Source organism: Salmo trutta, chromosome 6 (assembly GCF_901001165.1).
Source record: "Salmo trutta chromosome 6, fSalTru1.1, whole genome shotgun sequence".
Taxonomy (NCBI): domain Eukaryota; kingdom Metazoa; phylum Chordata; class Actinopteri; order Salmoniformes; family Salmonidae; genus Salmo; species Salmo trutta.
Window position 1 is genome coordinate 52050171 of NC_042962.1, and position 27298 is coordinate 52077468.

General features: G+C 47.2%; 2 protein-coding genes and 2 long non-coding RNA genes across 4 annotated transcripts; 3 read left to right on the plus strand and 1 right to left on the minus strand.

Moving 5' to 3' along the window:
* Positions 1-204: 204 nt before the first annotated feature.
* mrps9 (mitochondrial ribosomal protein S9) lies at positions 205-19210 on the minus strand. Its single transcript, XM_029756871.1, has 11 exons — positions 19075-19210; positions 18325-18507; positions 15090-15152; positions 14951-14981; positions 14645-14724; positions 8611-8696; positions 8446-8521; positions 7169-7337; positions 6839-6947; positions 2346-2515; positions 205-1193 (listed from the first exon to the last, which is right to left on the minus strand). The coding sequence occupies exons 1-11, from the start codon at positions 19171-19173 to the stop codon at positions 1102-1104; spliced, it is 1158 nt and encodes a 385-aa protein (XP_029612731.1). The 5' UTR covers positions 19174-19210; the 3' UTR covers positions 205-1101.
* On the plus strand, positions 12271-13080 carry LOC115196241 (uncharacterized). Its single transcript, XR_003878822.1, has 3 exons — positions 12271-12417; positions 12629-12674; positions 12992-13080. It is a non-coding gene; the product is annotated as an uncharacterized LOC115196241 (long non-coding RNA).
* Positions 19211-20003: 793 nt separating the features above from the next.
* On the plus strand, positions 20004-21178 carry LOC115195230 (uncharacterized). The gene is made up of 2 exons (XR_003878621.1): positions 20004-20189; positions 21053-21178. It is a non-coding gene; the product is annotated as an uncharacterized LOC115195230 (long non-coding RNA).
* A 1922-nt stretch (positions 21179-23100) lies between these two features.
* LOC115195156 (NACHT, LRR and PYD domains-containing protein 6-like) lies at positions 23101-26774 on the plus strand. Its single transcript, XM_029754958.1, has 3 exons — positions 23101-23371; positions 23528-23560; positions 26263-26774. Exons 1-3 carry the CDS (start codon positions 23101-23103, stop codon positions 26673-26675), a joined length of 717 nt encoding a protein of 238 aa, XP_029610818.1. The 3' UTR covers positions 26676-26774.
* Positions 26775-27298: the final 524 nt, after the last annotated feature.

The following is a 27298-nucleotide window of genomic DNA, read 5'->3' on the forward strand; positions in this document are numbered from 1 at the left end:
TGAGGGATGGTGGCGTGCTACAGACTGTCTCCACCCCCAGCGTGCTGAGTCCACCGTTGCCTAATTACTGATTTCAGGACAGGTGCGTGCAAGCGTTCTCTCCTCAAACTTCACAGTTGCGACATTGATAAGTGACAATTATTTGTTTGACCACAAAGACAATGCACAACACATTGCCTTTGTCCGTAACTAGAAAGTGCAACATTTTTGTTTCAAATATGTTTATTAAAACCGAGAATGAGAGATTACGTCCAAAGTGAAAATACATTATTTTTTTATAGCCTACCTTTTGATAACACAAGATATTGTCTAAACCATTTATATTTTACTATCTACAAGCATACACAATTGACTTCATTGATATACACATAGAGATCTATTGAATTTAATAATAATAATTTCACCAGCCACTGTACATATTCTACAACCGCATGCTCAGAGCGCCCATGCATCTTGAACACTCCCCTGGCTAAACCAGGGAATTTTATGCGCATTTATCGCCATCCTGTGGTGTAATTTGAGACAGCACATGATGGAACTGTGGTGACTTCCAATTTAACGCAGGAGTGAAAGTTCTGAAGGCACGAAATATAAATACAGAATCTGCTACCGCAGGTTTCAGCACCATGGACAGCGTCTAAGGCAGAATCCCTAATGTGGACTTTCAGCACCCCATGACAGTGGACAGCCCCTGGTTAAGGTGCAGCTGTAACGTTACTGGCCATACATTTTTTTATATGGAATAAAAACAGCATATTATAGCAAGGTATATGAAAAACAACATTTTATTTTCAATATACAGACAAAGACAATGGACAGGTGTATTGACAAAGATGGCCCTCTGGTGGCAGAAAAAAACCATTACAGCCTATATGGAGTTGGGTATTCTGCCCTCACATGGACAGAACCCCTTTGAATTTGTACATGTATTTGAGTCATGTACTTGGTGGCTATTTCCAGATCTAAAACACCTTTAGGGGACATAAAAAGCTACAACAGGGGTTGGATGAACAATTTGTCCACTTACTAATAACAGTTCTGATCTCAGAGGAAGATAATGATGAAGATGTCCCTGTGTCCAGTTCTATTCTGTCCTCCACCTCAGCGTTTCTTCCAGGTAAACTTCCTCCTCGCTCCCTCCTGGCCCGGCTTCTTCCTCTCCTTAATTCTGGGGTCAGGGGTCAGCAGCCCAGCTGAGAGAGAGGCAGAGATGCAGGTCAAAGGTCAAACCAAAAATAGTACAATACATCAACGACAAAGCAACAGAGGAACAGCGGCCAATGTTGTTCATTTGATGTACATTAAAACGGTCCTTCTCTCAACACATATCAAAGCTGCAGGCTAAAGTTAAATCTAGACTTAGTTTCCTCTATCGTAAATCGCTCCTTTTTCACCCCAGCTGCCAGACTAACCCTGATTCAGATGACCATCCTACCCATGCTAGATTACGGAGACGTAATTTATAGATTGGCAGGTAAGGGTGCTCTCGAGCGGCTAGATGTTTTTTTACCATTCGGCCATCAGATTTGCCACCAATGCTCCTTATAGGACACATCACTGCACTCTATACTCTTCTGTAAACTGGTCATCTCTGTATACCTGTCGCAAGACTCACTGGTTGATGCTTATTTATAAAACAATCTTAGGCCTCACTCCCCTATGTGAGATATCTACTGCAGCCCTCATCCTCCACATACAACAACCGTTCTGCCAGTCACATTCTGTTAAAGGTCCCCAAAGCACACACATCCCTGGGTTGCTCCTCTTTTCAGTTTGCTGCAGCTAGCGACTAGAACGAGCTGTAACAAACACTCAAACTGGACAGTTTTATCTCAATCTCTTCATTCAAAGACTCAATCATGGACAATCTTAATGACAGTTGTGGCTGCTTTGCGTGATGTATTGTTGTCTTTACCTTCTTGCCCTTTGTGCTGTTGTCTGTGCCCAATAATGTTTGTACCATGTTTTGTGCTGCTGTCATGTTGTATTGCTACCATGTTGTCATGCTGTATTGCTACCATGTTGTTGTCATGTTGTGTTGCTACCATGCTGTGTTGTCATATGTTGCTGCCTTGCTATGTTGATGTCTTAGGTCTCTCTTTATGTAGTGTTGTGTCACTCTTTTGTGATATGTGTTTTGTCCTCGATTTTTTCATTTTTAATCCCAGCCCCTGTCCCTGCAGGAGGCCTTTTGCCTTTTGGTAGGCCATCATTGTCAATAAGAATTTGTTCTTAACTGACTTGCCTAGTTAAATAAAAGGTTAAATAAAAAATAAATAAATACAAAAAAAAATAATGAAGCTTTCTGAATGATGTGTGTGTGTGTTTGTAGAACCACTACCAACCTTGTCTCATGGTCTCCACCTGTCCCTCAGACAGGAAGCTGAGCATGGCGCGGGAGATGGCGAGGCGTAGCGCCCCCGCCTGGCTGGAATGGCCCCCACCACTCACACTGCACTGCATGTCAAACCTCCCCAGCACCCCCATAAAGTGGAGGGGGAACATCAACTGCTCCCTGTCAGGGGGAGAGGAGAGGGATGGAGAGAAGGGAGGAGAGGGATGGAGAGAAGGGAGGAGAGGGATGGATAGAAGGGAGGAGAGGGATGGGGAGAAGGGAGGAGAGGCATGGAGAGGAGAGGGATGGAGAGAAGAGGGATGAAGAGAAGGGAGACGAGGGATGGAGAGAAGGGAGGGATGGAGAGGAGAGAAGGGAGTAGAGGGGTGGGGAGAAGGGAGGAGAGGGATTGAGAGGAGAGAAGGGAGGAGAGGGATGAGAGAAGGGAGGAGAGGGATGAGAGAAGGGAGGAGAGGGATGGGGAGAAGGGAGGAGAGGGATGGGGAGAAGGGAGGAGAGGGATGGAGAGAAGGGAGGAGAGGGATGGGGAGAAGGGAGGAGCGGGATGGGGAGAAGGGAGGAGCGGGGATGGAGAGAAGGGAGGAGAGGGATGGAGAGAAGGGTGGAGAGGGATGGAGAGAAGGGTGGAGAGGGATGGAGAGAAGGGTGGAGAGGGATGGGGAGAAGGGAGGAGAGGGATGGGGAAAAGGGAGTAGATGAGAGGGATGGAGAGAAGAGGGATGAAGAGAAGGGAGACGAGGGATGGAGAGAAGAGGGATGGAGAGGAGAGAAGGGAGAAGAGGGATGGGGAGAAGGGAGGAGAGGGATGGAGAGAAGGGAGGAGAGGGATGGAGAGAAGGGAGGAGAGGGATGGAGAGGAGAGAAGGGAGAAGAGGGATGGGGAGAAGGGAGGAGAGGGATGGGGAGAAGGGAGGAGAGGGATGGGGAGAAGGGAGACGAGGGATGGAGAGAAGAGGGATGAAGAGAAGGGAGGAGAGGGATGGAGAGGAGAGAAGGGAGAAGAGGGATGGGGAGAAGGGAGGAGAGGGATGGGGAGAAGGGAGGAGAGGGATGGGGAGAAGGGAGGAGAGGGATGGGGAGAAGGGAGGAGAGGGATGGGGAGAAGGGAGGAGAGGGATGGAGAGAAGGGAGGAGAAGGAATGGGGAGGAGAGGGATGGGGAAAAGGGAGGAGAGGGATGGGGAGAAGGGAGGAGAGGGGTGGGGAGAAGGGAGGAGAGGGATGGGGAGAAGGGAGGAGAGGGATGGAGAGAAGGGAGGAGAGGGATGGAGAGAAGGGAGGAGAGGGATGGAGAGAAGGGAGGAGAGGGATGGAGAGGAGAGAAGGGAGGAGAGGGATGGAGAGGAGAGAAGGGAGGAGAGGGGAGAAGGGAGGAGAAGGATGGAGAGGAGAGGGATAGAGAGAAGAGGGATGAAGAGAAGGGAGAGAAGAGGGATGAAGAGAAGGGAGGAGAGGGATGGAGAGAAGGGAGGAGAGGGATGGGGAGAAGGGAGGAGAGGGATGGGGAGAAGGGAGGAGAGGGATGGGAGAAAGGAGGAGAGGGATGGAGAGAAGGGTGGAGAGGGATGGAGAGAAGGGTGGAGAGGGATGGGGAGAAGGGAGGAGAGGGATGGGGAAAAGGGAGGAGAGGGATGGAGAGAAGAGGGATGAAGAGAAGGGAGACGAGGGATGGAGAGAAGAGGGATGAAGAGAAGGGAGGAGAGGGATGGAGAGAAGGGAGGAGAGGGATGAGAGGAGAGAAGGGAGAAGAGGGATGGAGAGGAGAGAAGGGAGGAGAGGGATGGAGAGAAGGGAGGAGAGGGATGGAGAGGAGAGAAGGGAGAAGAGGGATGGGGAGAAGGGAGAAGAGGGATGGGAGAAGGGAGAAGAGGGATGGGGAGAAGGGAGAAGAGGGATGGGGAGAAGGGAGGAGAGGGATGGAGAGAGGGGAGGAGAGGGATGGGGAGAAGAGGGATGGAGAGAAGGGAGGAGAGGGATGGGGAAAAGGGAGGAGAGGGATGGGGAGAAGGGAGGAGAGGGATGGGGAGAAGGGAGGAGAGGGATGGGGAGAAGGGAGGGAGAGGGATGGAGAGGAGAGAAGGGAGGAGAGGGATGGAGAGGAGAGAAGGGAGGAGAGGGGAGAAGGGAGGAGAGGGATGGAGAGGAGAGGGATAGAGAGAAGAGGGATGAAGAGAAGGGAGAGAAGAGGGATGAAGAGAAGGGAGGAGAGGGATGGAGAGAAGGGAGGGATGGAGAGGAGAGAAGGGAGAAGTGGGATGGGGAGAAGGGAGGGATGAGAGGGATGGAGAGGAGAGAAGGGAGGAGAGGGATGGGGAGAAGGGATGAGAGGGATGGAGAGAAGGGATGAGAGGGATGGTGAGAAGGGAGGAGAGGGATGGAGAGAAGGGAGGAGAGGGATGGAGAGAAGGGAGGAGAGGGATGGAGAGAAGGGAGGAGAGGGATGGAGAGAAGGGAGGAGAGGGATGGAGAGAAGGGAGGAGAGGGATGGAGAGAAGGGAGGAGAGGGATGGAGAGAAGGATGGAGAGGGATGGAGAGAAGGATGGAGAGAAGGGAGGAGAAGGATGGAGAGAAGGGAGGAGAGGGATGGAGAGAAGAGGGATGAGAGGGATGGGGAGAAGAGGGATGAGAGGGATGGGGAGAAGGGAGGAAATGAGAGGGATGGAGAGGAGAGAAGGGAGGAGAGGGATGGAGAGAAGGGAGTAGAGGGATGAGAGAAGAGGGATGAAGAGAAGGGAGGTGAAGAGAAGGGAGGAGAGATAAGATGGAGATGAGGGAGGAGGGAGGGAGATGGAGAGAAGGGAGGAGAGGGATGAAGAGAAGGGAGGAGAGGGATGGAGAGAAGGGAGGAGAGGGATGGAGAGAAGGGAGGAGAGGGATTGAGAGGAGGGAGGGGAGGAGAGGGATGGAGAGAAGGGAGGGATGGAGAGGAGAGAAGGGAGGAGAGGGATGGGGAGAAGGGAGAAGTGGGATGGGGAGAAGGGAGGGATGAGAGGGATGGAGAGGAGAGAAGGGAGGAGAGGGATGGAGAGAAGGGAGGAGAGGGATGGAGAGAAGGGAGGAGAGGGATGGAGAGAAGGGAGGAGAGGGATGGAGAGAAGAGGGATGAAGAGAAGGGAGGAGAGGGATAGAGAGAAGGGAGGAGAGGAGATGGATGGAGAGGAGAAAAGGGAGGAGAGGGATGGAGAGAAGGGAGGAGAGGGATGGAGAGAAGGGAGGAGAGGGATGGAGAGAAGGGAGGAGAGGGATGGAGAGAAGAGGGATGAAGAGAAGGGAGATGAAGAGAAGGGAGGAGAGGAGAGATAAGATGGAGATGAGGGAGAAGGGAGGGAGATGGAGAGAAGGGAGGAGACGGATGAGACGGAGGAGAGGGAGAAGAAGAGAGACGAGGGATGAGAGAAGAGAGGAGAGAAGAGGGATGGAGATGAGAGAAGGGAGGGGAGGGATGAGATGGAGGAGGGAGAAGAAGAGAGACGAGGGATGAGAGAAGAGAGGAGAGAAGAGGGATGGAGATGAGAGAAGGGAGGGGAGGGATGAGATGGAGGAGAGGGAGAAGAAGAGAGACGAGGGATGAGAGAAGGAAGGGGAGGGATGGAGAGAAGGGAGGAGATGGAGAGAAGGATGAGAAGAGGGATGGAGAGAAGGGAGGAGAGGGATGGAGAAAAGAAGGGTGAGGGGAGGGATAAAAAGATTGAGGGAGGGAGGGAGAGAGGTGGAAAGGAGGGAGGAGAAAGAGGAGTTGTTACGAGAAAGAATGAGAGAGAGAGAATGAGGGATAACAGGATAGAGAGAGAGAGAGAGAGAGAGAGAGAGAGAAACGGGTAAGTAAGTCAGTCAATGGAGTGGGCACTGGACACTGAGATACCAGTTATCAACAGCAGTGGTTGTCCAGAGGATTGTAAAGAGCAGCGGTGTGTATAGAGTCCTGTTAACCTCTGTTAGAGCCACACGGTCATATTTAGACACTACAGCAGTCACTCTTCTGACTCAGCATGAAAAAGACAGATGAGGGCGGTGTGTGTCAATGTGTATGGAGTGTGTGTTCTGGCCCACATCCCAGCAGACTAAATGAAAGGCTTATTGCTGACACAGTCAAGCCACCGTCACCCTTCAGGTCCTATTAGTCCTGTCTCAGTCTGTCCTCAGCCCAGGAGATCACCCACCCACCCACCTAACCCACTCAGTTGTGTAATTAACTCTGCTATATCCCAGATAAATAAAAGAGGCTATAACGCAGTGAAGTGCAACATAAAGCTACTTTTCAACAGTGTTTTGTTTGAGAGTGCACGTGGCACGGCGTGCACGTTAAGGAAGGATGGAGAGAGGAGTGTGGAAAGAAGCAGGGGCTTGTGATTTCATTGGTGGGAGAGGAAGCACTAACGAGCCATGTCTCTCTGATTTGTCTCGTACTTCATCAGTACTGGTCTGAAAGCACATGCCATTTGAAAACATTACGGTGGATGTCTACTGGGAAGGAACACGGACCGGTCTTGCAGGACAGGGAAGTAGTGGACATAGTTTGTCCCGTTGATGCTGATGGAGCCTGAGCCGCTGTCTCTCAGTAGGACAGTACCTGTAGCGGTCTTCCTCCTGCCTGGGAAACCACACACACACACACACACACACACCTTATTATCCTAGATCTCCCTCTTCTACCATGAAGCACTGGCCAACCAATGACTGCAGGTCATTCTTTGAAAGGGAAAGATTAGACCGGGGTGGTGTCAACTGCTTTAAGACAAATGTAAATACATATGTTATTGATCCATTGATTGATTAAAGCCCAATGGTATTAATTGATTGATTGCTGTTTACCATCTCCAGTGCTGTAAGCCACTGCGTGCTGGTCGTACTGTAGGGGCTGGACCTGCTGCTTGGAGGACTGGATCTCTAGCTGTCTGCGGTAACGCTGGACAAAGTCCTCCTCCACAGAGCAGTAGGGCAGAGACAGCAACCTCTCCATCAGCTGGATGAACCGTGCATACTGACCAGACACACAACAGGAAGAATAGGAGTTGCCCCTAGACGCTGATCTTGGGTCAGTTTAGCATTTCCCCGACTAATGGCAAAGGTTAGGATTGGGGGAGGGGAAGCTGATCCTGGATCTGTAGGGGAAACGTCACCCCGGAGCGTAGGAACATAAGCACACGCCTACTTTCTATTGGCGTTGTAGGGCTCTGTTCAGTGTCTAAACAGCACCCTCTTGTGGTGACTAGGTGAACTGCATTATACCAGTAATACAGAATCTAGCATGCCAACAACCAGGTTTCCAGCCAACCTTCTATGTGAGTAAAGTACATGTCAGATACAAATATCGGAAGGCATAATGGAAACAGCAAAGTTGTCGGTAAGCTTTCCAAATGTTGCAAATATTGAAATAATAACCATCATATGGAAGTAAACTTGGAGTCATGTGATGACATCATCCAGTTGATTAGGCTACAGATGAAATAAATGATGATCGAACTTTAGAAGGTGGTGAAAGTGCAAGGTGATGAGTTAGATGCTCCTTTCAATAAATATTGAGGGTCTTATTCTGGTGACATGATGATTGATGCTTGGGTGCCTTTTGACAAATGAAACGAATCTCGTTCTTCAGTCTATAATAATCTCATCATGTAAACTGTACCCACAATGTATCTGCTAGCTGTCAGCTAGAGGGCACGTGCCAGTACCTGGGTGCACATTCACTATATAATGCAACATTTGTGACAAAACCATCAGTATTGTTGAAAATGCGAGAAATTCATTTAACTTGTTTTTTTTTGTTTTTTGTTATTCGGTACATGGGAATTTAACCTCAAACTTAATTTTTATGTGGACTACCTAATCACACACTTCTATCCGCAACAATTCAATTTGATGGAATAGATTATTCTCTGGTGAGAAAATGCATATATTTTATTTATGCAGATTTTTGAATATTCACATGAAAATCTGGTGCTAATTGGATGGAAACCTAGCTAGTGATATCTAAGAACTTTTTCCTCAGTAAATACTATCACAGCACAACTGTTGAACTGAGAAGGAGAAAGACCAAGGAAAAGGACCAGCTATCTGGATGTGATGGTATTAACAGAGTTCCTTCTTACATCGTGGTCTGAGATGGTCTCCACCAACAACTCCTCCAGCTCTTCTTTCAGCAACCACCGACTACCCACCAGAGAACTGAACACAGACACAGTTAGACACACACACACACACACACATTCACTGGTGAACTTATTTCACTGCTCTGTGAAAACAACTATCCTCACATCTGCTTGGTGTCCTGGATGAAGAGACCCTTTCCTCTCAGACGGTCCTGGTGCTTCTCTACTGCCAGGGCTTTAGTGAAGGTGTCCTGAATGGGACAGGAGGACACAGACAACCAGATTAAACAACATGGAACACCCTATGGTCTATGAACCTTTCACTCAATATTAACAATGTGTATTTGTGTTGTATCAAGAAAAGACCAGTATTGAGTAGATTTTATATTCTGACACACACACACACACACACACACACACACCCTGGAGATAGAGAAGGAGAGAGGATTCTCCATTATGAAAGCAGATCCCATATCTGTCCCCATCCTTGGCTGGATTTAATTGGGTGGGAAAATTGAATTGGGGAGCACTTGGGCTAAAGCTTACTCCCCCTTTCTCCCCAAGAAGCCGCCATGAGGAGCGAGAGGGCTTGCTACCCGCTGTTCGCGGGCACGCTTGTCTAAATTGGCATGGAGCCCATGAGCTTGGCGTTAGCCCATCAATCGTGGTACAGTACGTTAAGGCTGGTGGTAGCGGGCCCAGACCCGACCCTGGCCGTCAGCCTGGCATTCTGGTCATGTCCCAAAGCAGCCTCACCCTCCTCTCCCCCCTCCCCCACACGACCGGGTGAGAACTCATTTCCCTGTCCATTATTCAGCAGATGTTTGTTTAATTCCTTCATGATAGAGTGGAGTCTAATCCGCCGACACTCAGACAGAGACAGAGAGCGAGAGAGAGAGAGAGAGAGAGAGGGGGGGGGGAAGCAAACATCAAGGAAAAACCAATTTGTGTCACAAAAAATAAGTAATAAAATAATCTTAATAAAGGGAGGGCAGGTGGTGGTGTGAGGGGGTTGATCATCTTTATAAAAAGGGAGGGCAGGTGGTGGTGTGAGGGGGTTGATCATCTTTATAAAAAGGGAGGGCAGGTGGTGGTGTGAGGGGGTTGATCATCTTAATAAAGGGAGGGCAGGTGGTGGTGTGAGGGGGTTGATCATCTTAATAAAGGGAGGGCAGGTGGTGGTGTGAGGGGGTTGATCATCTTTATAAAAAGGGAGGTGGTGGTGTGAGGGGGTTGATCATCTTTATAAAAAGGGAGGTGGTGGTGTGAGAGGGTTGATCATCTTTATAAAAAGGGAGGTGGTGGTGTGAGGGGGTTGATCATCTTTATAAAAAGGGAGGTGGTGGTGTGAGGGGGTTGATCATCTTTATAAAAAGGGAGGGTGGTTGGTTAGGAGGTGGGTGGTTGAGGGGGGTTGATCATCTTTAAAAAAAGGGAGGTGGTGGTGTGAGGGGGTTGATCATCTTTATAAAAAGGGAGGTGGTGGTGTGAGGGGGTTGATCATCTTTATAAAAAGGGAGGTGGTGGTGTGAGGGGGTTGATCATCTTTATAAAAAGGGAGGTGGTGGTGTGAGGGGGTTGATCATCTTTATAAAAAGGGAGGTGGTGGTGTGAGGGGGTTGATCATCTTTATAAAAAGGGAGGTGGTGGTGTGAGGGGGTTGATCATCTTTATAAAAAGGGAGGTGGTGGTGTGAGGGGGTTGATCATCTTTATAAAAAGGGAGGTGGTGGTGTGAGGGGGTTGATCATCTTTATAAAAAGGGAGGTGGTGGTGTGAGGGGGTTGATCATCTTTATAAAAAGGGAGGTGGTGGTGTGAGGGGGTTGATCATCTTTATAAAAAGGGAGGTGGTGGTGTGAGGGGGTTGATCATCTTTATAAAAAGGGAGGTGGTGGTGTGAGGGGGTTGATCATCTTTATAAAAAGGGAGGTGGTGGTGTGAGGGGGTTGATCATCTTTATAAAAAGGAGGTGGTGGTGTGAGGGGGTTGATCATCTTTATAAAAAGGGAGGTGGTGGGTGTGAGGGGGTTGATCATCTTTATAAAAAGGGAGGTGGTGGTGTGAGGGGGTTGATCATCTTTATAAAAAGGGAGGTGGTGGTGTAAGGGGGTTGATCATCTTTATAAAAAGGGAGGTGGTGGTGTGAGGGGGTTGATCATCTTTATAAAAAGGGAGGTGGTTGTGTGAGGGGGTTGATCATCTTTAAATAAAGGGAGGGCAGGTGGTGGTGTGAGGGGGTTGATCATCTTTATAAAAAGGGAGGTGGTGGTGTGAGGGGGTTGATCATCTTTAAATAAAGGGAGGGCAGGTGGTGGTGTGAGGGGGTTGATCATCTTTAAATAAAGGGAGGGCAGGTGGTGGTGTGAGGGGGTTGATCATCTTTATAAAAAGGGAGGTGGTGGTGTGAGGGGGTTGATCATCTTTATAAAAAGGGAGGTGGTGGTGTGAGGGGGTTGATCATCTTTATAAAAAGGGAGGTGGTGTGAGGGGGTTGATCATCTTTAAATAAAGGGAGGGCAGGTGGTGGTGTGAGGGGGTTGATCATCTTTAAATAAAGGGAGGGCAGGTGGTGGTGTGAGGGAGTTGATCATCTTTATAAAAAGGGAGGTGGTGGTGTGAGGGGGTTGATCATCTTTATAAAAAGAGAGGTGGTGGTGTGAGGGGGTTGATCATCTTTATAAAAAGGGAGGTGGTGGTGTGAGGGGGTTGATCATCTTTATAAAAAGGGAGGTGGTGGTGTGAGGGGGTTGATCATCTTTATAAAAAGGGAGGGCAGGTGGTGGTGTGAGGGGGTTATAATCTTTATAAAAGGGAGGTGGTGGTCTGAGGGGGTTGATAATCTTTATAAAAAGGGAGGGCAGGTGGTGGTGTGAGGGGGTTGATAATCTTTATAAAAAGGAAGGTGTTGGTGTGAGGGGGTTTATAATCTCTGCTGAGGGGAACCAGGGGTACCTGACTACCCCCTACCCTACCCACTGCTGAGGGGAACCGGGGTACCTGACTACCCCCTACCCTACCCACTGCTGAGGGGAACCAGGGGTACCCCTGGGTACCCCTGGGTAGGGAGTAGTAAGGTACCCCTGGTTTCCCTCAGCAGTGGGTAGGGGATAGTCAGGTACCCCTGGTTCCCCTCAGCAGTGGGTAGGGGGTAGTCAGGTACCCCTGGTTCCCCTCAGCAGTGGGTAGGGTAGGGGGTAGTCAGGTACCCCTGGTTCCCCTCAGCAGTGGGTAGGGTAGGGGGTAGTCAGGTACCCCTGGTTCCCCTCAGCAGTGGGTAGGGTAGGGGGTAGTCAGGTACCCCTGGTTCCCCTCAGCAGTGGGTAGGGTAGGGGGTAGTCAGGTACCCCTGGTTCCCCTCAGCAGTGGGTAGGGTAGGGGGTAGTCAGGTACCCCTGGTTCCCCTCAGCAGTGGGTAGGGTAGGGGGTAGTCAGGTACCCCGGTTCCCCTCAGTAGTGGGTAGGGTAGGGGTAGTCAGGTACCCCTGGTTCCCCTCAGCAGTGGGTAGGGGGGAGTCAGGTACCCCTGGTTCCCCTCAGCAGTGGGTAGGGAGTAGTCAGGTACCCCTGGTTCCCCTCAGCAGTGGGTAGGGAGTAGTCAGGTACCCCTGGTTCCCCTCAGCAGTGGGTAGGGAGTAGTCAGGTACCCCTGGTTCCCCTCAGCAGTGGGTAGGGAGTAGTCAGGTACCCCTGGTTCCCCTCAGCAGTGGGGAGTCAGGTACCCCTGGTTCCCCTCAGCAGTGGGTAGGGAGTAGTCAGGTACCCCTGGTTCCCCTCAGCAGTGGGTAGGGTAGGGAGTAGTCAGGTACCCCTGGTTCCCCTCAGCAGTGGGTAGGGAGTAGTCAGGTACCCCTGGTTCCCCTCAGCAGTGGGTAGGGGGGAGTCAGGTACCCCTGGTTCCCCTCAGCAGTGGGTAGGGAGTAGTCAGGTACCCCTGGTTCCCCTCAGCAGTGGGTAGGTTAGGGGATAGTCAGGTACCCCTGGTTCCCCTCAGCAGTGGGTAGGGAGTAGTAAGGTACCCCTGGTTTCCCTAAGCAGTGGGTAGGGTAGGGAGTAGTTAAGGTATCCCTGGTTCCCCTCAGCAGTGGGTAGGGGAAAGTCAGGTATCCCTGGTTCCCTTCAGCAGTGGGTAGGGGAAAGTCAGGTATCCCTGGTTCCCTTCAGCAGTGGGTAGGGGAAAGTCAGGTACCCCTGGTTCCCCTCAGCAGTGGGTAGGGTAGGGGGTAGTCAGGTACCCCTGGTTCCCTTCAGCAGTGGGTAGGGTAGGGGAAAGTCAGGTACCCCTGGTTCCCCTCAGCAGTGGGTAGGGTAGGGGGTAGTCAGGTACCCCTGGTTTCCCTCAGCAGTGGGTAGGGTAGGGGGTAGTCAGGTACCCCTGGTTCCCTTCAGCAGTGGGTAGGGTAGGGGAAAGTCAGGTACCCCTGGTTCCCCTCAGCAGTGGGTAGGGTAGGGGGTAGTCAGGTACCCCTGGTTCCCCTCAGCAGTGGGTAGGGTAGGGGGTAGTCAGGTACCCCTGGTTCCCTTCAGCAGTGGGTAGGGAGTAGTCAGGTACCCCTGGTTCCCCTCAGCAGTGGGTAGGGTAGGGGGTAGTCAGGTACCCCTGGTTCCCCTCAGCAGTGGGTAGGGTAGGGGGTAGTCAGGTACCCCTGGTTCCCTTCAGCAGTGGGTAGGGTAGGGGAAAGTCAGGTACCCCTGGTTCCCCTCAGCAGTGGGTAGGGAGTAGTAAGGTACCCCTGGTTTCCCTCAGCAGTGGGTAGTGTAGGGGGGAGATAAGATGAAGAGGGCAGTGGAGCAGTGAGGGGGCTAAACCCAACAGAACCACAGAGCACTCAACCTGGAAGCCTCTTCCTCATACACAAGCCAGCTGTACACCCCAATGACTTGGCAGAGCTGTGTGTGATGTATTATGGGGGCAGGGGGAGGTGTTGTGGCTGGAAATACAGTACTGTGCACATGTAAGTAGATGTGTGTTTGCAGAGTTAATTAACACTCACATTTTTGGATTGTGATTCTTCCAGAGGTATCAAACAATATGCTGTGTAGTGAGAGAGACGCATAGAAAGGGGGAAACAGAGAGAGTAGTGACCCGTCCCCCTTTTAATCTGAGACTCAGTTCTCCCCTGCAAGGCACACTGGGGTGTTTGTTGTACATGGTCGGGTTGCACTACAGGGGTCTGGGCTGAGAGGGGGAGGGGGGGGAGAGAGAAAAGCCAAAAGAGTGGAGGGGGGTGAGTTCCCCGTCACAGAGAAGGGAAGAGAGAGAGAGCAATAGAGTGTAATGTTTACTGTCATTTGTTATTGGTTGTTTCACTTTTGTTTATTATGTAGTTAACATATGTTTCCCATGCCAATAAAGCCCTTAAATTGAGAGAAAGAGAGAGAGAGTAGTTTTCCCTCAGAGAGGCAGACAGCCCCCTCCCTCTCAGACACTGGTCTGACATCCCTATTTAAACTAACAGCAGGGAGCCAGGGCTTGCTGCAGGGCATGGGAAGGGGGGGTTGACAAGAGGACAAAATATTGCCAGGTTACAAACACTTCTTATCTAGCGGAGAAACACACCTCTGTCCATGGTCAAATCAGCCATATAAACAAGAGGAAGGTAAAGAGGGAGAACGAGCGGGTGTGAAGGAAAAATACAGAAGATGGAGGGATGGAGGGTAAGCTGAGTGGGTAGGGGTGGGTAGCTAGCTAATCTACAGCACCGGTCTCCAGGGACCCTCTACCTCTCTGGTGAAATCCCCAGGGCAGAGCAGCTCTCATCCAGGCACAAAGCCTGACTATCAGCCATGGTCACCGAGTCAGGCCTGAAACACGATTTAGGACGGGGACAGAGGGGCCCGTCACAGACACAGTCACACCCCCTGCCTGTCTGCACCCCTCCCTACCTTCCACAACCCACCTCTCCCAAACACCCCCCTTCCTCTCACACTGCTCCTACTCTCACCATCCACATCTCTCTCCGTACCTCCCCACCCCTCCCTCCCTCCTCACCCAGCCTTCCTGCTGTATTCAGCTGTAGCTCTGGCTGTGTGTGTGAAATGGGATGTGACAGGAGCACCTTTCCCTGGGGATCAGAAGCCTCTCTCTCCCATAAATAGGGCCCTGGAGGCTAAGACTGGGGGCTTTCTACCTCCAGAAAAACATCCACCCTCAGTCTTTCTCCTCCCGGTCTCTCTCACACACACCCACCCAGTACTCACGTGCATTAGAGAGTAGTAGGACTGCTTTCCTGTGTAGAACAGAAAGTGGAATGGCCGTCCATCTGCGCCCCATTGGACAGCTAGAGGATGTGTGTGTGTGTGTGTGTGAGAGTGAGAGTGAGTGAGTGAGTGAGAGAGACAGAGGGAGAGAGAGAGAGGGAAAGAGAGAGAGGGAGTTAGGCCATCAGAGGTCATCAGAGGTACCCCTGCTGGTGATGTTGTGAAAGTGCAGCTCTCACACAGTGAAAATGATCATAGGAGTAGAACAATCCGTCTCAGTTGTAAATCTATTTAAAAAGGACCCACCTCTCTGTTTTGGAAACACCTCATCCGGATGCTGGAAGAGAATATGAAGATTTTGAATCACTAATGAATATGAAGTTTCTGAGTTAATACACTTCTACATGAGACAGAAAAAGGAGACATGGAGGAAGTCTAGTCTTACCTTCATCAGGGGTTTGGCTTTATTGTCAAACAGGCCGGAGGGGAACAGGTATGCAATGCTTCTCTGGAACAGAAACAAGAGAGAAGTCAAATATCATTAATATATCCTAAAGATGGAGGGAGAACCTTTAGTTTAAACAGCCAGCTCTAAACAGGGAGAACCGTTTAGTTTAAACAGCCAGCTCTGAACAGGGAGAACCTTTAGTTTAAACAGCCAGCTCTGAACAGGGAGAAACGTTTAGTTTAAACAGCCAGCTCTGAACAGGGAGAAACGTTTAGTTTAAACAGCCAGCTCTGAACAGGGAGAAACGTTTAGTTTAAACAGCCAGCTCTGAACAGGGATAAATGATAGTAGCAGCCAGGCTAGCTAACAGGTTAGAGAGGAGACACTCAAGTCTTGTAAGAGTTCAGATAAAGGCTAGAGGGAAGTTCCTAGAGAACAGCAGTGAAAGTTAGAGGGGAGAGAGAACAAACAAACAGCCAGGTGACAGGAACCAGAGGACAGACTAGAGTCACCAGTTCACCCTAAGTTCACACACTCACAGTCAGTCTCCATGTGAAGGCAGCAGAGTGGAGCCAGGTCATTAGTGCTGCTACAGATGGCACTACTCTTGACAAGGTGTGTGTATGTGTGTGTGTGGAGGGGGGGGGGGGGTCTGAAGGTGTGTGTGGGGGGGGGGGGGGGGGGGAGTCTGAAGGTGTGTGTGTGTGTACGTGCGCGTGTCTCTGAAGGTGTGCATTTGTGTGTGTGTGTGGGAGGGGGACAGACAGGTAGTGTCCACCCTGCCACTCTTCTCCAGCCAGTCTGTTCATCCCTCCTCTCCCTCATCTTTAACTTATTTTCCTCCTTCACTCTGTCTGCTCAATTAAGAGAGGGAACAGGTGCTAGAAGGAGAGAGCATGCTGCAGCCTTTTGGGCTGTCAAGACGAATCAAAGAGAGAGAGAGGGAAGGGGAGTGAGAGGTGGAAGAGAGAGAGGCAGGTGAGGGGGAGGTAAAAAGAAGAAGACAGGGGAGGAGGAGAGTGGAACACTGTGCCAGATGAAGGCAGCACCTGTTCATTTCATACCCTAGGCTGCAGTATGGCAGAGTCCCCTAGGGAGAGACAGAGAGAGGGGAAAGGGAGAGACCACCTCCCTGCCACAGATTTCACTGTGTTGTTCACAGCACTCTAGATTCCTCCACTCTGTCTAAACTTCATCGATGTCAATAAACAACTTAGAGAGGGAGAGTACTGCTACACAATAGTTTCTGCACTGTGCCTAATTTAGAAACTAAGTTTGCCTTTTATTATCTCAACTGCTAACACTTGCATTGTTTGCACTAATAGGAATGTCACATCAATTGAACCAGAGTCAACAACAACACACAGGCGCAAGTCTCCCCTAATTCCCCCTCCAGTGGACTCCATTCCCTCTCCAGTCTCCCCATTACCCCTCCTTTTCCCCTAATTCCCCCTCCAGTGGTCCCTCATTTCCCTCTCCAGTCTCCCCTAAATCCCCCTCCAGTGGTCCCTCATTTCCCTCTCCAGTCTCCCCTAATTCCCCCTCCAGTGGTCCCTCATTTCCCTCTCCAGGCTCCCCCATCTCTCCAGTCTCCCCCATTTCCCATTTCCCTCTCCAGTCTCCCCATTACCCCTCCTTTTCCCCTAATTCCCCCTCCAGTGGTCCCCCCTTCCTTCTCCAGTCTCCCCATTACCCTAATTTTCCCCTAATTCCCCCTCCAGTGGTCTCCCATTCCCTCTCCAGTCTCCCTCATTTCCCTCTCCAGTCTCCCCCATTTTCCACATCTCTCCCTCTCCTCATCTGACGACGGGACGCTCCATGTCACTTCCTGTTACACAGCCCACTGCTAACAGCTCTATTCATTAGATAGGATGAAGGTTAGAGACTGCCAGGAAGTGAAGAATCATGGGAAATCAAACTAAATGAGTGGGGCAAACGAAGCTAATGCATTCTTCCTTGGTAATGAATATAACATGGTATGTGTATCAGGCGTTGCTAATACAGTGGACACAGCACATTACACAGTGCTGGCCCCTGCTGAGTCTGCCTGTCTGATCAGATCCAGGTCTTATTGCATATTTTCATAATGACTATATGTGCACATCTTATGGATACCAAAATAGTAGAGGAACACAAGTTGTTTTGAAGTAGGTCACTCTGTAATGATTGGCACGACCACCGTGCATCCCACACATAGTGGTAATGTAGGTGGGTGTTTTACAGTTCTGAACATAATATTCCCTTACTGCTGTCTAGGTTCCAACCCGGCCTGATTGTATATATTCATTTAATTATTGACGCCAACATGTACCTCTCTGATTATTGAATATGCATAAAGTGTTGTTTTTTTGTATGGCCATGTTTTGTATAGCACCCACACCCACCCTGCGTCGTATGTGTAATGACTATGTGGGGGAAAATGTGGATATATTAGGGGATGGGATAACGAGGTCTGCTTGACCTGATGAAGATCCGTGTTGGATCGAAACGTTGTCACTAAAGGTGGTAACTGGGGGCAAATTCAGCGTGCGGGCCTTTCTGTTCTTTTCAAGTCAACTTCCTTACCCCATCACCTAGGTGTTTTAAGGACATGCGTATGACCACAAACTGTTTTACACAGCCCACTGGTAAGTGCTAACAGTTCTGTTCATTAGCTAGAACGATGGTTAGAGACCGCCGGGAAGTGAAGAATCATGGGAAATCAAACTAAATGAGTGGGGCAAATGAAGCTAATGCATTCTTCCTTCGTAATGAATAAAACATGGTGTGTGTGTGTGTGTGTGTGTCAGGCGTTGCTAATACAGTGGACACACCACATTACACAGTGCTGGCCCCTGCTGGTGACTGTTAGAGTGTGTCTGTGTGATCGGCTCCACCAGATGCTGCTGATGGCATGCGCAGACAGACCAGAGACAGACCAGAGGCTGACCAGGAATTAAACTAATATGTCTGGAAAACCGCCTTAAATACATGTGACATCTCCTCTGAGAAAGAAAGCATAATTTATCTACTCCAAATAAGGTGCCACCTTTCTAAACATAGCCTAGCCAAATGCATATCTCAATTGAGTTGAGGTAGACTTAGACTTATTGAGGTATGAATCCATCTCTGATTGTAGGGTAAGGACAAAAAACTTAATTACACTACATCCCTCTAGGGTTTACACTGCATCCCTCTAGCGAAAGACAGGAGTTGTACACCCCTCGTTAAACATCAGTGCAGTCTTTCTTACATCAATGTCCCCCTGAGTGAAGGTCTCAGGGTCCTCTCCCATCATGTTGGCTAGATGTCTCTTCCCGATGTTAAACTCCTCCACCTGCTTCTTGATGAACTCCTCTGAGAACTTCTCTGGGCCGGCTGCAGCCAGGTTCTTCCTGTGGAGCACAGCACTCACACATAGCTGTCTGGACAGCACCTGGGGTGGAGGAAAGGAGTTTTATGTTAGGATACATACTGTAGTATAGGACTGGTGCTTTTATAACCCAGGGCCTTGGTTTTCACAGGGATAGATGAATGTCAGTTATCTGGGCTAATAGATCATCTCTGTAAGTGAGATTTGGCATTGACAAACAGACCAACTGATGTGCATTTGACAGCAAGGTATCCACTAGTAAATGGGACTAACATTGGACTAACGTAGTATAACGTTAGCTAGCTATGTAAACAAGCTCTGTGAGGCTTAGCTAACTAAGGTCCTATTAAACCAAAATATTGCGACTTGTATGTCCACTATGTTCATGTAGCTAGCTATGTCCATTATAGCATGCATGTTGAGACAAGAAGAACAATATCTAGAAAGTCAACTAGCTACTTAGCTAGCTGGCTGTCTTACTTCAATGACATGTGAGCTAGTTGACAAGGCTGTGCATTGCTACTAGCGCTTAGCTATTTCAAGGACAACTCAGCCCTTCTCTGCAGTGCAACCCGTGCAGCCCCATTGACATTACCGTGAAAACATGCCGAATTAAACTCTTGGCTTTACCTGGCGAGTTAAATTTGACGAGACTGTGTTAAAATTGAACCAGCAATTTCCGCATTTCCAGAGAAAAGATCCCACGGTTCTTCCACTGGAAGCCGCCATGTTTGCTGTACGACGCTCTCGTGAAAACAGGAAGTACGTCGATAGCAAATATATTTGCATTTGTATTACAATGTAACTGTTACAATGTTACTACATTTCATTTCTCACAGTATATTTGGCAAAATTCGGATAAAAAGTATTTGTTTCTACAAAACAATAACCGTATTTGATAAATCCATAGAATAACTAGAATAAATGTATAGGTTGTTCAGTCCCTTTGTTGCATCCTACAATTAGTTAAAAAGATAGGTATTATAACAAATATGTAATTTTATTATTATTCTTTACTATGGGATATGAGGGTAGCATTCATAATTTTGGTCAACGTTTCGTGTGGGACCCTAATTAGTAGGGAACATTTAAACTGGTACAAATCACCCAACCCTACTACACATGTTCAGATGAGCCACGACAATTAATCCAAACTGGAAGCTATCGGACCACATAGACTGCAGAACGATTTGTTGACATGGTGAGTTTTTTTTTTGGAGGGGGGGGGGGGGGGGTTAAATAACAAACAGCCATGCAACTATAAAGCTTTACCACTATAAAACTATGCAAACAACCATACAACTATAAACTATACAACTATACAGAAGTATACTATAATAAAAGTATTCACTATGCTTCAGCTGTAACATAAGTGTTGGATACTTGGACTCCCCCTTCATGGATTTAAAACCATATAGGATTGTTGTAGGCATTGGCTGGAGGGAGTTTCCACCATTGCTATTTTCCAAATGTTAAAATACTATTAAGAAACTCTTCTCTCCACTGCGGGTTCCTGGTGTTGTGTAAGGTCCCCCGGAACAGTTAACAGAGTAAAAAAAACGATTTGTTGCACAGGATCTATTATGAGACGACAAAGTAGAACATCATCTTCAAAACGGAGATGACATAAAGTAAATATTTCCGAAATGAATCCACACGACAGAGCAGAGTGAGTGAATGGAGTAAGGGTTATATAGTATAAGGGAAGTATCGCCTGGACTGAGTAAGAGAACATTGACTTAATGGTATGTGTTCAGTCTGACGTGGATCAGTACAGACACTGTTACAAGGAGGTAGTGCCTCTCACAATGTTTTTCTTCAAATTGACATTTTATCAAACCAGTTTGTTATCTCTATATGAAGTGTTTGTGTAGTTAATAATGAACTTGTACTTGGTGGAGAGGAAGGGCTTACGGATGGACATGAGGAAATGGGTTGTGAACTGTGAGCAGTGGTGGAAAAAGTACCGGATTATCATACTTGAGTAACAGTAAAGATACCTTAATAGAAAATGACTGAAGTAAAAGTGAAAGTCACCCAGTAAAATACTACTTGAGTAAAAGTCTAAAAGTATTTGGTTTAAAATTTACTTAAGTATAAAAAGTAAATGTAATCGCTAATATATACTTAAGTATCAAAATTAAAAGTACAAGTATAAATCATTTAACATTCCTTATATTAAGCAAACCAGACAGCATGATTTTCTTGTTTTACGGATAGCCAGGGGGACGCTTCAACACTCAGACATCATTTACAAACTAAGCATTTGTGTTTAGTGAGTCTGCCAAATTGGAGGCATTCAGGATGACCAGGGATTTTCTCTTGATAAGTGTGTGAATTAGACAAATGTCCTGTCCTGCTAAGCATTGAAAATGTAACTAGTACTTTTGGGTGTCAGGGAAAATGTAAGGAGTAAAAAGTACATTATTTTCTTTAGGAATGTAGTGAAGTAAAAGTTGTCAACAATACATCAAAAAACTACTTAAGTAGTATTTTTACTTAAGTACTTTCCACCACTGACTGAGTATATTTGGGTGTGTACACTTGAATTCTGTTTGATGTACAAACATATTCACCAACATCCTTCTCTTTGTTACAACATGTTTAGGCTTACAGTGGTGATACAATGTTGGGGACCAACTGGTTCCTACAGGGGGATCAGTGAAACGCTTTGTACCTTGACTCTCCCTTCAGTTCACCAGACAGCAGAATGAAGAGCAGAGCTTCACACAAAGGGGAGAAATAAATTACTAATGATCACTACTGTAAGTTGTTGGGTCGTGTGTAATATGCTAGTGATACAGTGCATTTGGAAAGTATTCAGACCTCTTGACTTTTTCCACATTTTGTTACGTTACAGCCTTATCCTAAAATTGATTAAATTGTTTTTTCCCCTAATCAATCTACACACAATACCCCATAATAACAATGCAAAAACAGGTTTTAAGACATTTTTGCAAATTTATAGAAATAAAAAAAGTCAATATTACATTTCCATAAGTATTTAGACCCTTCACTCAGTACTTTGTTGAAGCACCTTTGGCAGAAATTACAGCCTCGAGTCTTCTTGGGTATGACACTACAAGCTTGGCACACCTGTATTTGGGCAGTTTCTCCCATTCTTCTCTGCAGATCCTCTCAAGCTCTGTCAGGTAAGGTGGGGAGCGTCGCTGCACAGCTATTTTCAGGTCTCTCCAAAGATGTTTGATTGGGTTCAAGTCCGGGCTCTGGCTGGGCCACTCAAGGACATTCAGATACTTGTCCTGAAGCCACTCCTGCTTTGTCTTGGCTGTGTGCTTAGGGTTGTTGTCCTATTGGAAGGTCAACCTTTGCCCCAGTCTGAGGTCCTGAGTGCTCTGGAGCAGGTTTTCATCAAGGATCGCTCTGTACTTTTCTCTGTTAATCTTTCCCTCGATCCTGACTATTGTCCCAGTCCCTGCTGCTTAAAAACATCCCCACAGCATGATTCTGTCACCGCTATGCTTCACTGTAGGGATGGTGCCAGGTTTCCTCCAGACGAGACGCTTTGCATTCAGGCCAAAGAGTTCAATGTTGGATTCATCAGACCAGAAAATCTTGTTTCTCATGGTCTGAGAGTCCTTTAGGTGCCTTTTGGCAAACTACAAGCGGGCTGTCATGTTCCTTTTACTGAGGAGTGGCTTCCGTCTGGCCACTCTACTGTAAAGGCCTGATTGGTAGAGTGCTGCAGAGATGGTTGTTCTTCTGGAAGGTTCTCCCATCTTCACAGAGGAACTCTTGAGCTCTGTCAGAGTGACCATCGTGTTCTTGGTCACCTCCCTGACCAAGGCCCTTCACCTCCGATTGGTCAGTTTGGCCGGGGGACCAGCTCTAGGAAAAGTCTTGTTGGTTCCAAACTTCTTCCATTTAAGAATGATGGAGGCCACTGTGTTCTTGGGGACCTTCAATGCTGCAGACATTCCCCAGATCTGTTCCCCGACACAATCCTCTCTCGGAGCTCAACGGACAATTCCTTCAACCTTATGGCTTGGTTTTTGCCCTGACATGCACTGTCAAGTGCCACTCCAAATCATGTCCAATTCATTGAATATACCACAGGTGGACTCAAGGGTGATCAATGGAGACAAAATGCACCTGAGCTCAATTTTGAGTCTCATAGCAAAGTGTCTGAATACTTATGTAAATATGGTATTTCTGATTTGGATTTGTAATAAATTTGCTAATATTTCTAAAAACCTGTTTTCACTTTGTCATTATGGTGTGTTGTGTGTAGAATGATGAGGAAAGCATTGTATTTAATCAATTTTAGAATAAGGCTGTTAGGTAACAAAATGTGGAAAAAGGGATGAGGTCTGAATACTTTCTGAATGCACTGCATATTCAAAGTGTTGTTTTTCACTTAGCCAGTAATGTCGGTTATAGACACTTTCTAGCTTGAGTCACAAGAAAATACCAATCCTGGTCCTGGAGAGCTAGGTGTGCAGGCTTTAGTTCCAGCCCAGAACTAATACACCTGACTAGCTACAACGGTGAGACTAATGATTTTCCCGAGTAGGGTGCTTGGCTTGGATGCATTCGACTTTTAAGAATGCTGCATGACTATCATGACAGATGAGTCATGTGTATCTAAAGTCTATTGCAGATAACTTCCTCATGTCTTATCCTCAGTGATCCAAAATGTCTTCTGTTGCTGAGCTTCTGCTGGCCACTCTGGAGGACCTGCTCGATGTAGATCTAAAGACGTTTAAATGGCACCTGACCCAGGACGTGCTGGAAGGCTTTCCTCACATTCCACTGAGCCAGCTGGAGAATGCTGACAGACTGGACATTACAAACACGATGGTGGAGACCTACGGTCCTGAGGGAGCTGTGAAGATCTCACTGGAAATCCTGAGGAAGAGGAATCAGAACCAACTGTCTGATACGTTAAAGAACCAGTACAATGAGGGTGAGACAACAGAAGCAGCAGGTTAGACAATTATACTACGTTTAAGATTATTATCATTTTTACATAACAAGCAGCGACACATGGCAGGCAGCAGAAAATCCCAGACGAAATTGATGTACTAAAAGAGCTTTCTTTCTCTCTCTCTCTCTCTCTCAGCCCCGAGTGCTCCAGTGGTTTTAGAAGTCAGAGGTAAGCTGTTTGAATCAACACAACAGCACCCAGCGGGCAGAATTTGAAACGTGCATATGCCGTGTTCACATACTATTGGAGTTATTGGACGGCAGGTAGCCTAGTGGTTAGAGTGTTGGGCCAGTAAACAAAAGGTTGCTGGATCAAATCCCCAAGCTGACAAGGTAAAAATCCACTGTCCTGCCCCTGAACAAGGCACTGCTCCTAGCCTGTCATTGTAAATAAGAATTTGTTCTTGACTGACTTGCCTAGTAAAATAAAAATCTGAACTGTCTAGCTCCGACTGGGAAGTTTCACTTGAACAACCCTCCCAGACGCAATTATAAGTGGGAAACTCAGAGAAAATTTTGTGGTGATTGACCTTTGACCTTCTCAACCAAAAGATGACAATAAATCTATTTTTGACAACTACGACATCATCAATATGGATAATGAATCTAGTTTGACCGTATTGTCAATGTTAAGCAAGCTTGCTAACTTTAATATTAGTAATGTTATCTAGCTTATCAAGCTAGCTGTATCACAGCCGGCCGTGATTGGGAGTCCCATAGGGCGGCGGACAAATGGGCGAGCGTCATCCGGGTTTGGCCGGTGTAGGACGTCATCGTAAATAAGAATCTGTTCTTAACTGACTTGCAAAGTTAAATACAGGTTAAATAAAAAAGCACAAGAATGAAACAGTCGTATCTCCGACATCACAACTAGACGAGCATGTGAACATGGTAATAGCAGCAGGATAATGTTTTGAGTTGGAGGTGCTGACCGGCGGGTGGGGGCGGCTTTAATTCATGTAAATTCTACATCGTTTTACATGAAATCACAGCCTATACTCTGACACTGACAAACTGAGATCAATAACAATGGCCTCGTCTTGAATGCAACCAATAGCCACGGTTTTTAAGATAAGCTATTGCTCCTTGGTGGCTAGATTATGCTCTCTTGTGTAGCCTAGTATTTTGTTTATTTATTTCTGTACAGCCATAATTATATACATTTGCCAAATGTATTTAAATGTATCAGCTGCAGCACCTCCAGCACCCCTAATTCCCATGGCTATGGACAGGTGACTTCATTATGATGTCATATTCTGGTAGGAAACTGGCTCTGGTTGAGAAGACCAGATAAGATACAGTGCATTCGGAAAGTATTCAGATTAAATCACTTTTCCCCCCTCATCAATATTCACACAACACCCCGTAATGACAAAGCAGAAACAGGTTTTTAGATTTTTTTTGCAAATGTATTAAAAATGTTAAACTGATATCACATTTACATAAGTATTCAGACCCTTTACTCAGAACTTTTGTTCAAGCCCCTTTGGCAGCGATTACAGCCTCCAGTCTTCTTGGGTGTGATGCTACAAGCTTGGCACACTTGTATTTGGGGAGTTTCTCCCATTATTCTCTGCAGATCCTCTCAATCTCTGTCAGGTTGGATGGGGAGCGTTGCTGCATAGAGTCTCTCCAAAAATGTTTGATCAAGTCCAGGTTCTGGCAAAATCACTCAAGGATAATCAGAGACTTGTCCTGAAGCCACTCCTGCGTTATCAAAGAGTTCAATCTTGGTTTCATCAGACCAGAGAATCTTGTTTGTCATGATCTAGGAGTCCTTTTGGTGCCTTTTTTGGCAAACCAAACCCGACCTTCAATGCTGCAGAAATGTTTCGGTACCCTTCTCCAGATCTGTGCCTCGACACAATCCTATCTCGGATCTCTACGGACAATTCCTTCGACCTCATTGCTTGGTTTTTGCTCTGACATGCACTGTCAACTGTGGGACCTTATATAGACAGGTGTGTGCCTTTCTAAATCCTTTCCAATCAATTGAATTTACCACAGGTTTACTCCAATCAAGTTGTAGAAACATATCAAGGATGATCAATGGAAACAGGATGAACATGAGCCCCATTTCCAGTCTCATAGCAAAGGGTCTGAATACTTATCTAAGTAAGGTTTTTATGTTGTTTTTTTTTTAATACATTTGCAAACATTTCTAAAAAACTGTTTTCGCTTTGTCAGTATGAGCTATTGTGTGTAGATTGAGGAAATTGTTTAATTTAATACATTTTAAAATAAGGCTGTAATGTAACAAAATGTGGAAAAGGGAAAGTGTCTGAATACTTTCCGAATGCACTATACCAGATTATTTTTTTAATTGAACCTTTATTTAACTAGGCAAGTCAGTTAAGATCAAATTCTTATTAACAATGACGGCCTACACCGGCCAAATTCGGACGACGCTGGGCCAATTTTGTGCCGCCCTATAGGACTCCCAATCACGGCCGGTTGCGATACAGTCTGAATTCGAACCAGGTTGTCTGTAGTGACGCCTCTAGCACTGAGATGCAGTGTCTTAGATAACCAGGTAACAACCAGATAACAACCAGGTAAAGAAATTAAAAACTAAAATAAATGTATGAAATGAAATGTGTGAAATGTATGCGTTCGCTACTGTAAGTTGCTCTGGATAAGAGCGTCTGCTAAATGACTAAAATGTAAATGTAAGACATCATGTGAAATACGTAATTTTTTGGTTGTTATCTGGTGAGATAACCAGATCATTTATGGTCGCTAAAAAGACGTCTGACAAAACAACCTGACCAAAACATGTCATAATGACGTCAATACACACACACAAACACATACCGTTACCATGGCAGTAATATAAAAAATAAACTTACTGATCTTTGTTTTTTCTTGCAGTCCAATACAAACGGAAATCCTACCTTAAGAAGAAGTACAGCTGTATATATGAGGGGACGTCAAAGGAAGGTGATTCCATCTACCTAGACCAGATCTACACTGAGCTCCATGTGATCGAGGGGGCCTTGGGAGGGGTCAGAGATGAGCATGAGGTCATACATCTGGAATCCAGAACACCAGCCACAGGAGAGACCACTATTGAAGCCAACAACATTTTCAAACCCCGACCTGATCAAAAGAAGCCAATCAGAACAGGGCTTACACTGGGCATCGCTGGCGTGGGAAAGACTGTCTCTGTTCAGAAGTTTATTCACGACTGGGCAGAAGGAAAGGAGAACCAAGACATTGATTTCATCTTTCCACTTCCTTTTTGCCAAATTAATTCTAATATAGGGAAAATGACTGCAGTCTGATTGAACTGCTTCATCAATTCTTCACTGTCATGGGACCGGTGAAGACCCTGGGGGTAGGTTCTAAAGTTCTGTTCATCTTTGATGGTCTGGACGAGAGTCGACTTCCTCTGAACTTCAACAGTAAGTTTCTGACAGACGACACAAAGCCAGCCTCGCTGGACCAACTGATCACAAACCTCATCACAGGAGAGCTCCTCCCCTCTGCTCTCATCTGGATAACCTCCCGACCTGCTGCAGCCAATCAGATCCCTCATCAACACATCCACCAGTGAACAGAGTTACAAGGGTTCAATGACCAACAGAAGGAGAAGTACCTGGCCAGCAGAGTCATCAACCATGTCAAGTCATCAAGGAGCCTCCACATCATGTGCCACATACCAGTGTTCTGTTGGATTTTAGCCACTGTTCTAGAGAAGTTGTTGGATGAAGCAGGGAGTGGAGAGTTGCCCAAAACCCTGACTGAGACATACTTACACTTCCTGATCTTTCAGACAGACAGGATAAGAGCAAAAGGGAATTCTGTAGGAAGTGACAACATAGTCCTCAAATTTGGAGAGCTGGCATTTCATCAGCTGGAGAAGGGATATCTTATCTTCTATGAGGAAGGACTGACAGTATGGCAT